The sequence below is a fragment of the Anastrepha ludens genome, chromosome X, assembly GCF_028408465.1.
Source record: "Anastrepha ludens isolate Willacy chromosome X, idAnaLude1.1, whole genome shotgun sequence".
Taxonomy (NCBI): domain Eukaryota; kingdom Metazoa; phylum Arthropoda; class Insecta; order Diptera; family Tephritidae; genus Anastrepha; species Anastrepha ludens.
The window spans coordinates 43,125,419-43,138,849 of record NC_071503.1 but is presented as its reverse complement, the minus strand read 5'-3'; the positions used below and the strand labels follow the sequence as shown (position 1 = coordinate 43,138,849).

The following is a 13,431-nucleotide window of genomic DNA, read 5'->3' as shown; positions in this document are numbered from 1 at the left end:
ATAAAACTCGACGTGTATATTTCAGTGGCAAGAATCAACTGATTAACTTTATTCAACACAATTCAAATGAAACCTTTACATAGATTGCTTAACTTGGAGTTTAATACGATTTGCTGATTAGACTTATTCTACATACAAACAATTGAAATTGGATACTTTGCAATTGTTTTTCGGTTGCGAAACCGGATGTTTGTTTGACAAAAAGAAGTTATTAATATTTTACGTGAAATCGCTTACTAGGCATTTAGTGAGTTCAATAACTCCTGCACTTTCTGGCTAATTGGGCTAAGTTGAATATCTGGATGTGCGTTGTGTGCTGGGCATGGAGTGGGCTTATACATAACTTCTCCCCCCTTTAGAAAAGAATTCTCCTGAATTCTACTATTGTTAAGTTGGATTTTAATTTTTTTTTGTGCTTTAACATAATTAAGATTATTAATATAATTATTATATTAGTATAATTATAGTTGCATTGAATGAATAAATTATATCTTTATGTGTTTTTAAGTTTTTGATACTCATCCAGTTTATTTTGTTTGTTTCTAATATATTTTCGAAAGTTATTTGTTTTGTAAAATTTTGCACTTGTCTCTTTTTTTCGTATAATGTTTTTTCGTTTTCTATTTCATAAGTGTTAGTAAAATAATTGTTATCTATACCTATTGTACAATTTGCGAAATGTATTAAAGTATTTTTTTTTTATAATTTGTATTGTTTTATTGTTACAGTTTTGATACAATTTTTCATTGTTTGCATTCTTGATTACCATGGTCTCCTCGTCAACTTCTATTATTTCCATTTCTTCTCTTTTTATCAATTTACAATTTTTTTTTAATATACAATGTTTGCTGTTTTTATTTCTTTCAATTTTTTTGGAGTTGACTCCTTAAGAAACGATATATAAGGCCCATGGTATGAAAAATATGGGTAGTAAAATCGTGTGAATCACCGGAAGTGTACGCTGACGGAAGTGACGCGTTGCCCTTTTCTCTTTTGGTTTATGTTTTTCTTGGTTTATTTAATTGGTAAGTGTTTATTTTAAATTTTTCCAACGAAGACACAAACCACCACTTTGAATATTTGAATATTATCTGCGCAGCGCAATAGTGCAACAACAAACCATACAACAGCTACTCAGTGTTTTTGCTACTACATTTCACCTCAAACTGTGCATGTGTAATTGTGCCTGCGAATGTTTTGTTACAATGGAAAATATTTTGTTACAATGGAGAAACTACTCAGAGTGTTTCGCTGCTACATTTGACATCAAACTGTGGCTGATCATCATAAACGACGTGTTGCCATTTTCTCTTTTGGTTTGTGTTTTTGATGGTTTATTTAGTTGGTAAGTGTTTATTTTAAATTTTTCCAACGAAGACACAAACCACCACTTTGAATATTTGAATATCATCTGCGCAGCGCAATAGTGCAACAACAAACCATACATCAGCTACTCAGTGTTTTTGCTACTACATTTCACCTCAAACTGTGCATGTGTAATTGTGCCTGCGAATGTTTTGTTACAATGGAGAAACTACTCAGAGTGTTTCGCTGCTACATTTGACATCAAACTGTGGCTCATCATCATAAATGTGTGGCTTACAAAGTATATTCACTAATTTTGCAAATAGCAAAATTGCATAGCAGGAAACATAAAACGCCTCTGTTAGCTATCCTACATAAAAGTAAATTTTGTAAACTGTGCATGTTAATTATTAATTGCGCAGTTACCGTGTAAAGCAAATTAAACTTTAGAACAGCCATTTTTCATACGCCGCCGGCCAAGGCATCCACACCAGAGCAGCAATAGAAACTTGGTTAAGAATTTGCGCTAGCTAAGCTACGAACCATTTCTGGTTCCATTTTGCAAAGACGCTACTACAGTGCACATCAAACAGTGGACGAGTAGGTAGCAGCACAACGTACCGGAAATTTTACCCAATGCACGTTTTAAATGAGTTTCTGCAGAGAATGTTAATTAACATGCAAGAGAATTCTGCATTCTGTTGCATATAATTAACATTATCTGCTGCTACAAACCTTTCAAATCTCAATTTTACTAAAAATAGTTAACAGTAACATTTGCGCCTTCTCATCTCATTAAGGGAAACACCACTGTGATTTTTCAAAAAAAAAGAGGTGTGTGTGTCAGCTCCGACACGCGACAGGAGTTTACTCTTTAAGAACGATTACCGTGATATTTAAAAAAAAGGTTCCAGAGAGCTTAAAATACGTTCACATATGCATTAATTACCAATAAATCAACAAAATTAATATACCCGTTCACATATGGCAGATACCTGCAAAATTGACAATCAGCTATCAATACTGTTGTGAAAGGTTTTTCTTCATAGAAATTATTTTGGTGGAATATTTCGGTGTTTTTGCTTTGTTTAATTATTTTCATCTTAACGATATGATGAAAAGACAAGGAGAAGGATTAGCTAATTTAATTGCGCAATTCGCTGCTAATAAATAAATTTATATTTTTCCAGTAATATAGAAAAGGTCTTCATTTACTCCTTTTGCATATTAAATATATTTTTAAATATCACGGTAATAGTTCTTAAGGAGTAAACTCCAGTCGCGTGTCGGAGCTGGCACACACACCTCTTTTTTTTTGTTTCATATGTGTAAGTAGCATTTTTGTACTTAAATATAGCTTCGGACTTTTGATTTATTTCAAATTATTCATTATTAGGTACTGGAATTATTCGTTGAACTTTAATTGTGATGAAGCTTGTAGGAGTTTCTATTGCAAATATCAATAAATTATTTCTAAGCACTGCTGTAGCTAACTTAAGATGATTAAGTTTGTTGAAGTTTATATTGTATTTTTGGATCTCATTATCAGTTAATATGCTGGGGTGTACAATATTATGTCTAGCAGATGCAACATTATCTTGTAAATGTCCTTTTTTGTTTCTTATTAACTGTATTTTAATCTGTTGGCCATAATACAAATTCTCCTGGTTTCTATTATTTTCATATTTGTTAATTGCGTTCAGTTGACTTTCTATTGTTTTTCTATCTGCCTTAATTACATGCTTGATGTAATTGATTGTATCATTAAAATATGTGTTAATATAAATTTGTTTATTTAATAACTCATCTGTTTCTTGCATGTTTTCTTTGAATTTTGATAAATGATTCTCTATTATTTTTCTGTCTTCTTCGTCCATTGTGCCAAATAACCATTTTGCTCCACTACCTACTGCATTAACTAATCCTCTTCTTTTACGTGTATGATTTCCATACAATGTATATAATTTGTGTTTTGTTCCTGTTAATTGTGTCTGTAATATATGTCTGTTATCATTGTTTATCAATTTTATGTTGTTTTCTAAGTCATTTAAAATGTCGTCGATGTCTTCTAAATTGATTATGTGTACTACTATGTCTGTTGTTGTAACTATGTCTTGGTTTTTCGTGTCTATTATTGCGTACCCGTCCTGGTCAAGTATTTGCTGAGTCGTCAACGTTCCTTGCATTGTCTTCATTGTTGTCAGAATTAATATTGTCATCATTAGCATCTTCTGTAAATTTGTAGGCTCGTTTAATATTCTTTGGGTCAATATTTTTTAGTTTTGCCTTTTTATATTTTGGAACTTCTTTGTGTCTGACTGCCTTATAGTTCTTTATAAAACCTTCTTCTCATTTTTCTTCATAATTTTCTCTGTTACTGTTGTTTTTTTCTAACATTTTTTTCTTAGCAATTTCTATATTTTCTTTAATTTTCGTCAGTTCTACCTTATTATTTTGAGCTTCGTTAGGGGAGCATTTAATTGTAGAGTTATATCTGTCATTGTAATTTCTTACGGCTTTTTGCATTATCTGTTTTATTGACATGTTTGATGTTTCTGTTTAACGTGTTACTCTAAATTTTTCTGCCAATGAATTATGTAGTCTTTCTATGTCTTCATTTCCGTGTGACTATTTGGTTTAGTTAAGTGTAACTCTATTCCTTCTTGCATTAATAATTCTTTAATTCTGATTGAGTTAAACTCATTATCAGCTATGATTTTATCAGGCTTTCCTATTTTTGTAAAATGTTCTTCCAATTGTTCTACTATGGTCATGTGATTTCTATCATTTAATGAGTATGCTGCTGCAAACTTGGAAAATTTGTCTATAGTTGTTAAAAAATGTGTATGTTTTACTACATATGTGTCTATATGGATAACTTGATTCTTATTTGATGGGGTTTCTGTTTTCTTGAACTTGTTCTTTATAGGTTTCCTATCATATTTAATTTCTTTGCACAAGTCACATTGGTTTGTAACCACTTGCACCAATTCTAATAGTTTTGGATAGTATATTCTGTTTTTTAATTGATTGTAAGTTTCCTGAATACCTGAATGCATACTTTCTCTTACGTGGTAAAACGATATTTGTTTGACTGCTTCTGTCTCGTATTCAATGTCTTGAGCTCTAAATGTACATTTTATGAATTATATTTGCTTGTCGTCTGAAAACATTTCTATTAATTTTTCTTGTACTATATTGTATTCATGGTACGGTAGTTCCGAATAGATTCCAATCTTTCCTTTGTTTATATATTTTTTAAAAATCTCATCCATCATTGGAAAGTCATATTTGGCTATAAAAATTATTCTTTTACCATGTATTGTTTTAATTTCTTCTATTTTGCAGTTTGTAATTATAATCTGTGTTTTGTACTTATTAACTATTTCCTCCTTTATAGAAAAATGATTGTGTAAATTTTCTTCAGCTGAATGTATTGTTTCTATTGACATATTATCTTCTTTATCCTCTATGTTTGCTATTATATTTATATCTGATATCTTGTATGTAGTCATTGTCTTCGAGTCTGCTCAAAAAGTCTGCTACTCTATTTTCTTTTCCTTGTAAATAGTCAATTTGAAATTGGTACTCTCCTAGTTTCAACAGCCATCTTTGATGTCAAGGTGAAATGTCTTTTCCTTTATGTTTCGAATGTAAAAATTCTATGGGTTAATGGTCGGTCAATATTTTAAACTTTCTTCCATACAAATAGGGTCTAAAATAATTAACGCTCCAAAGAATTGCCAAAAATTCCTTATCGGTAGCCGAATAATTCTTTTCGTGATTATTAAGAGTTCTAGATGCAAAACAAATTGGGTGACCTTCTTGGGATAACACCGCACCTATTGCATAATTCGACGCGTCAGTCGTAAGTGTAAATGTTTTATCAAAGTTGGGAAATCTAAGTATGGGATGTGAACTGATCATATGTTTCAATTTTTCGAATACTTCAACATAAGTTGGGTCTTTTGTATTAATTTTCACATTTTTCTTTAAATATTTTGTTATTGGTTGTGCTACTTTAGCATAATCTTTAATAAATTTTATGTAATAGCCTGTTATACCAAGAAAACTTTTTATCTGTGTTTCTGTCCGAGGCAGTACTAGTTTTTCTATAATGGCTATTTTGTTAGGATTTGGTTTAATACCTTCCTTTGTCAATATATGACCCAAAAATTCCGTTTCTCTTTTCATAAAATTGCATTTATCTATCTGAATCTTTAAATTTTTCTCTTCCAGGACTTGGAAAATTTCATTAATGGCCTGAATGTGTTCTTGTAATGATGTGCTAAATATTAGTATATCATCTAGATATACAACACATTTTTTATTAATGTGATCTCTCAGAATTTCGTTCATAAACCTTTGAAAGGTAGCCGGGGCATTTTTTAACCCGAATGGCATTCTTATAAACTCATATAAACCATGTGGCGTAACAAATGCTGTTTTCTTTCTATCTTCTTCCTTAACCAGGATTTGGTGATAACCCTTGGCCAGGTCTAGCGTAGGAAAATATTGGGCTCTTCCGAGTTTGTCCAAAATTGAATCGATGTTTGGGATTGGAAACTTATCGTCAATTGTGATTTCGTTTAACTTTCTATAATCAATTACTATTCGATATTTCTTTTTGCCTGAATTGTCTATTTTCTTCAGTATTACTATCAAAAGGCTTGAATATCTTGAATTACTTTTCCTTATTATACCTTGTTCCGTCATTTCTTTTATTTGTCTCCTTACTTCTTCCTCATGTTGTGGTGGAAACCTATAGAGTTTTGAATTTAATTGTTCGTCTGTGGTTGTGCGTATTTCGTGTTCTATCTCTGTTGTAATAGTCAATACGTCTCCCTCTTTGAAAAATAATTTACTATAACGTTGCATAATAATTTCAATTTCTTTTCTTTCTTCTTTGTTCAAATGATTTAGCTTTAGGTTATCGAGGCTTCCTTCGCTGCTTTCTAATGTACACACTTCTTTGTACTGATACGGGTTATTTATGATTGAGTTTTCTTTATGATTTAGTGTTAAAACTTTTTTTTCAATATTGATAAACGCGTTTAAAAAATTCAATAGGTCTATGCCTATGATAAAACTGTACTTTCTTCCTGTCAGTGGGGCTACTTTCCAACGAACTCTTGCATTACTTGGTAAATTAAATTCTTTTGGTGCTGTCGTATGAATTTCATGCTCTATGATGTCTTTGCTATTTATCGTACTATATGGGATTGGTCTGTTCAATTTTATTTTTCTGTACCCGTTGATTTGGTCATTTATTAGGCTTAAAGTGGCTCCTGTATCTATCAATGCTACATATTTTTCTTTATTTATGTTTAATTCTATTAATGGTAGGCATTCCGAGGCTGCTTCATAAAAAAACAGTATTATTAACCTCTGCATGGTGACTGTACTGATCGTTTGAATCGTTTTTGTCGTTGTAGTGGTCATCCTGATATTGGTCATTGTCATTGTTCCTGTTTTGGTAGGCTTCTAAATTATCAATTTCCATTGGTTCTGCATTTCTTGGTCTATACTGTCTGGATTGGTGTGAACCTGATTGCTGATAGTTTTGATTTTGTCTACTTTGTCCCGAATTGTTGCTTCTTACATTTGGCTGTGTATTATTTTGACTAAATTGCCCTGAGTTGTTATTTCTGTAGTTCTGTTGTTGGTTCCTATTATTAGAAAATTGCTGCTTGTTCTGTTGAACATTGTTCTGATTAAAATTCCTATAGTTTTGTTGTATAATTTGGTTATTTTGCTGTGCATTGTTCTGATTAAAGTTTCTGTAATTTTGTTGTTGGCTGTTTTGATTAATGTTTCCCTGGTTTTTGTTGCTAGGTCCTGCCTCTGCATTGTTTCTGTTAGTTTTGACTTTTCTATATTGATATCTAATACAGCTGTTCTCGTATCTGCGTAACATCATTATTTTTAATATTGCTCCTAATTCTTTTTCTTCATATATTTTATCTAGCAGTGTACCTTGAGTCATCTCTTTCACCGTGTTTACTAACAAGCTTTCAACATTACTTAAATCTATTATGAAATTGTCATTTTTATGATAAACCATTAGTTCATCAGTTTTATATTTTATGTTCTGTATTTCTACGGCTAGTTCACTCACCGTGTTTACTCTTAGGTCGCAGATCCTCCTGTAAATTTGGTGTGGTTTAGTGTCCGGTCGGTATCGTAGTTTTAGGGTGGTTTTAAGTAACTCCCAGTTGTCGGGTTCCGGCACGTTGATCACTGCATCCTTCGCTTCACCTTGGATTGTCCTATAGAATATCGTCCTGGTGGCTTTTCGTTTTAACTCTGGATCTTGTATTGACTGGAGTAGATACTCGACGCTGCTGAAGAATGAATTTATCGAAATATCCCCTGTTCCTGTGAACGTTGCCAGGTGGTTTATGGTTTTATACAACCGTCCTTGTGCTGCATTGGTGTTGCTAGTCTGGAGTTGCACATAAGCTTGCTGTAATTGTTCCTGGCGCTCTCTAATGGCCAATTGTTCCAAAAAATCCGCCTTTGGCATTTGGGTGTTATCGTTCGCCATCCTTGTCTCGTCGTAATTGTCTGATCTCTGCTGTCTTCTTGATGCCAGGTTGAGTTGTTCTTTGTTTATTGCCGCTTGTCAACTTATTTTTAGTTGGGCTTTCTATACTGCACTGCACTGATTTTATACTTAACTGATTTTTAGTTTTTTCTTCCGTCGGCCGATATGTACATATGTATATATTTATTTATAAAATTTTTTTTTTTCCGCACTCTGTTTAATTAATTTATTTATTTTTCGGCTCGAATCACTGAATCCTTTTTAAAAAAAGGATCCTACCGACTGCGCCAATTAGATAAACCGATTATGCGGTTTGATAAAACAAATATAATAAAGTCAAATAAAACACGACGTGTATATTTCAGTGGCAAGAATCAACTGATTAATTTTATTCAACACGTTTCAAATGAAACCTTTACATAGATTGCTTAACTTGGAGTTTAATACGATTTGTTGATTAGACTTATTCTACATACAATTAATTGAAATTGGATACTTTGCAATTGTTTTTCGGTTGCGAAACCGGATGTTTGTTTGACAAAAAGAAGTTATTAATATTTTACGTGAAATCGCTTACTAGGCATTTAGTGAGTTCAATAACTCCTGCACTTTCTGGCTAATTGGGCTAAGTTGAATATCTGGATGTGCGTTGTGTGCTGGGCATGGAGTGGGCTTATACATAACTCCCATGAGGACATTTCAAAACTTGGCAGCATTCACTCATTATGGGACTTCGAACAGCTGATAGGCGAAATGGCAGGCTGCCAGAAAAAACGCGCCAAAAATAACTGACGAAAACCGTTCGGTTTTGCTTAATGGAGAAATAACGTGTGGAAATGTTTATAATTATTTGTCTTAAAATTAATTCAATTGAAATGTAATAATTTGAATTGAAGTGAGTTTGTAGAATCCATAGTTCGTTATATCCTTTTTGGCTTCTACTTTTAATTCGTCTTTTGTACATATGCATATGAATACGTTTTACTCGCACATACATGAAATTTTATTGAAAACTGTGTGTTGGTTTATGTAAATGTGTATATACGTAAATATTCTATGGTTGAAAAGCGTAGGTAAGGGAATCGAATTTGAGTTTGAGATATTGTACAAAAATTAAAGGTAATCTGCTTTAACTTATTCTGTTCGTTGTTTAAGAATTTTTTTTGTTACCCACTTTCTGTGTTATATTAAAAATGCGCAATATGTCATATATTTAATTATAACTTATGTTTTTCGTGCTCATTAGTTTATTATTATTTAATTAGTTTTGTATTTCAGTTTTAAATAATTTCATTTACATATAAATTTTTAAATTTTTTGCTTATTTATGTACATATTTCATACGGATTGTGCTTATTTTTGGTAAATGTAGGTGTATACGGGTGATATAAGGCTATTCGGCAACCGCACACTGAATACTAACCTCAATGGTGGTGTGGAAACTAAAAACTCCCAGTTGTTGTTTAAAAAATACCCAATTCATGTTTCTACCGGTGTGGCAATATTGGCAAATGTTATAAAAAATGCACATTTTTCAGCGCTCTCACGAGAAAAAGAGTTTCCCATCTATGTCTAGCTATCTGCTGTCGCCAGCAAGGCTAATTTAAGTTTTTGTTTTGGCCTCTCGTTCGCTATTGTTGCCAATCGGTTCGCGATTGTTACAATATAATATGTATATTAATAACAGTTGCTTTGCTGGGAGTTAAAAATACCAATATGCATGTGCATAGATAGGGGCATGTCCAATAGGGGTTTTTTGACAGATTACAACTGTCCAGCTACAGGGTGCAACCAATTAAAAAGGCCATAAATTTAGTTTGGAAAATTACTTTTATTCAATTCGAAGAAAAAATGCGTGAAAATAATAAAAAAATAATCTAAGAATCAATTTACTTTTACTCTGTATGACCACCTTTTGCCTTGACTATGGCCTTAAGACGGTCCAGAAACGAATCGCAAGCTGCCCGAATGTGACTTGTAGGTATTTTGGCCCACTCGAGGACAATGGCTTTTGAGACTGGTGACTCTTTTAGTTCAGACATTGCTCTCCAAAATGGCCCAAACAGAATAATCAGTTAGATTCGCGTCTGGTGAATTTGATGGCCATTGTGTGGACGTTATGAAGCTCGGAACGTTGTTTTTAAGTCATTCTTGGTTCACTCGAGCTTTGTGAGGTGGTGCTGAGTCCTCTTGAAACATTTATGGTCTGCCCCCGAAATCTTTTTCTGCCACACGGTAACTCAAATTCTCATACAAAACGGTCGGTCAAATCAAAATTTTCTCATCAGAAAAATGATAAATGACTTTTTTATGCCGGAACTTGAAGCCCGTGATTTCCACGGCATTTGTTGCCAACAAGGCTATTCTACTTGCCATACAACCCGAAAAAAAAGAGATTTCGATTGAGGCATTGGAAGCTAACATTACTAAAGTTATTCACGAGATATCGGCCGAAGTTCTCTAGTGAGTCATTCAAAATTTTGTTTACGGATGACCGAATTGCGGCGCAGTTGCGGCCAACATTTCAAAGAGAAAAAATAAATGTCATGAATGGTTCTACACAAAAATAATGAGGGCAATCTTTTTGAATTTCAAATCAGTTTGAATTTTCGTTATCTTATATCAATTTAAAATCATAAGCTTCTAAATTGATCACCTTTTACTAGGCCATCAGTAGTGCGCTTCACTAACATATTTTAACGCATTTTATCGCATTGTTTTCTTTCGTTAATTCGAATTTTAAAGACTTTGCTATTCCCTACCCCATTCATAACGATAATCGATAATACGAAATCAGCTGTTTGGTTAACATTAACTATCGTAAGCTAAACGGCAAGAATTTTGGTGTGGTTAAATTAAACGACAAAACAAGAATTAGTAGTTTGAATCAAAATTTTGAACTAACATTAACAAAAACTTACTAAAAGAACGCGAATATGTCCTTTGAGTATTTGGCTTATGAATTATACCGTGGATAGGAGGTAGGGAACCCTCAAGCAGTGGATCGACGTTTGCTCCGGGATGTGGGCAATTCTTTCTACTTGGCTGCAGGGGAGTTCCAAAAATTATTCCGGTTAACTCCAGGCTTGACTGAGAACCTAATTCCTCAACTTCATAGTCATCTAGGGGTTCCAGAAAAACAGCGATTTCGACTGAAAAACAGGTAAATCTTGTAGCGTTCAAGTTAATTCATTTCCAAGTTATCAACGACCCGTAGTTGAGCAATGGGGAATATCCATCAGCCAGTCGTCCGTTAGCCGTAGCATACAGGTGAGGTTTCCTATGACGCACGTGGAGCGGCAAAAGTAATATTTGCTTTAGCAACGTCGCCGTTTGTGGGAGGTACTATTGGGGCGATCGATTGCACGCACGTGTCGACGCCCCCAAACGTAATGAAGACGCGTATTACTAACCACCACGATTACCATTCGCTTAATGTACAAATGGTAACAACATAATTTGTGAAGTATTAAAGAATCAATACTCCCTTTTCATGTCTCACAGATATGTGATCCTACTCTAAAATTTTAAACGTAAATGCCAAATTTCCGGGAGCACGGCACGATTCATATATTTGGAGTGCTTCTGCAGTATAAAGGGTTATGCAACGGAATTTCGAAAATGGAAACCATAACATGTTTTTTTATTGGTAAGCTTTTTAATCTATTAATAAATATATTAAATAAAAATAAGGGAATTGAAAATCAAAAATTGTCTGCAGGTGATTCCGGGTACCCTTTGAAGTCTTGGCTGATGACACCTTTAGCAAACTAACCAGAAGGCAGTCCGAAATTCTTATTTAATAAGGCATTTTGCATAGCTCGTAACCCAGTTGAGAGATTTTTTGGTGTTCTTAAGGAAACTTGGCGGTGCTTATCTCAACAAAGGACCTTTTTATATGATTCAGGGTTTACAGGGCAAGTGCCCAGTTTTGCATAACATTCGTTTAAAAAAAGGAATATATCAGATAGAAAATGAATTCACAAATTCACAGAGCGCAGCACAAACAGTATTTTTATAAACCAAAATTCAACAGCAAAACACATCCAAGATGGACTGATTGCTTTTTTTCATTAAATGTACTACTACTTTTACTTATAATCATTCTGCATACACATTTATATGAACATTCGGATATAAAACCTATACCTTTTCATATTTATTTATAAAACCTTTTCGTCTTCTTCATTGGCGCGATAACCGCTTACCCGATTTTGGCCGAGTTTAACAAAGCGCGCCAGTCGTTTCTTTCTCGTGCTAACCGGGGCCAAGTGGACACACCAAGTGAAGTCAAGTCCTTCTCTACCAGGTCTTTCCAACGCAGAGGAGGCCTTCCTCTTCCTCTACTACCACCTGGTACCGCATCGAGTACTTTCAGAGGCGGAGCGTTTATATCCATTCGGACGACATGACCCAGCCAGCGTAGCCGCTGGATCTTCATTCGCTGCGCTATGTCTACGTCGTCGTAAAGCTCATACAGCTCATCGTTCCATCGCTTGCGATATTTGCCGTTGCCAACGCGCAAAGGTCCAAATATGTAGAAGTCCACGCAAGTGGGGAAAGTTACTGATCGTCATTCACTTGGGAGTGGCCAGGACGATTCTTTTGCATATGGTCCAAGCAGCTCACAGCTCCCGCGATTAGCGTAAGTATTCTCTGGGTAGCTTTCGAACACCCGTTCGGGAGCGAGCTAACGTGAGAAGGCGAAGCATTCCATGATAGCTGGCTGTGTCCTGGGTTTGCGACCCGCCCCTTAATAAAAATAACAAAACGAAAACACAAACCAAGCCACGGATAAAACCTTTTACAAAATAAAATTATTTGCAGATTAAATAACAATAGTTCAGTCTTTAAATTCAATTTACATGCATTTTTAGTTTTCAAGTACATAAATATATATATGTATATATATATATATATAAGTATGCATATGCATATGAGTATAATTTGTGTTTATGTACAGAATGTATGTATACTATATGTACATAATGTATGTATATGTACAGTCTCGGACAAAACTCATCGTACGACCCTTTTTTCTTAATTTCTCTCGATCTAAAACATTTAAAAGAAATGTAATGATGTAATATATTTTCGAGCTCCTCCGCCGAGATATTCTGGCATTCCTCCAGCAGCCAGTCCTTGACGATTTGCGCAGTATGCTTCGGGTCATTATCTTGCTCCACGGATGGCATCAGGTTTTGTTCCAAAATGGTCTTGTATTAGCAGCGATCCTTCAATGAAAACGAGGTTTCTGACTCCTGTGGCTGCAACTGTTCCCTAAAACATGATACTGCCACCACCACGCTTTACAGTCGGAATCAGATTTCTAGGATCCATGGCAGTGTTTAGTTTTCTCCAAACTTTGGCTTTGCCGCCGTATCCAAATATGTTGTATTTGGATTCATCAGTGAATAAAACTAGTTTCCAAAATTCTATTCCCTTATTAAGGTGCTTTTTTGCAAACTCCAGACGAAGCTTTCGGTTTTTCTCGCTTATTCTGTTCTGCAGTTGTAACCTTCATTATTAAGGTTCCTGGTTAATGTACGTGGGTGAACAACAATTTGATATCTCTCGGC

General features: G+C 34.2%; 1 protein-coding gene across 1 annotated transcript; it reads right to left on the bottom strand.

Moving 5' to 3' along the window:
* Window positions 1-6,667: 6,667 nt before the first annotated feature.
* On the bottom strand, window positions 6,668-7,852 carry LOC128869995 (putative uncharacterized protein DDB_G0282133). Its single transcript, XM_054112589.1, has one exon. The coding sequence runs from the start codon at window positions 7,850-7,852 to the stop codon at window positions 6,668-6,670; it is 1,185 nt and encodes a 394-aa protein (XP_053968564.1).
* Window positions 7,853-13,431: the final 5,579 nt, after the last annotated feature.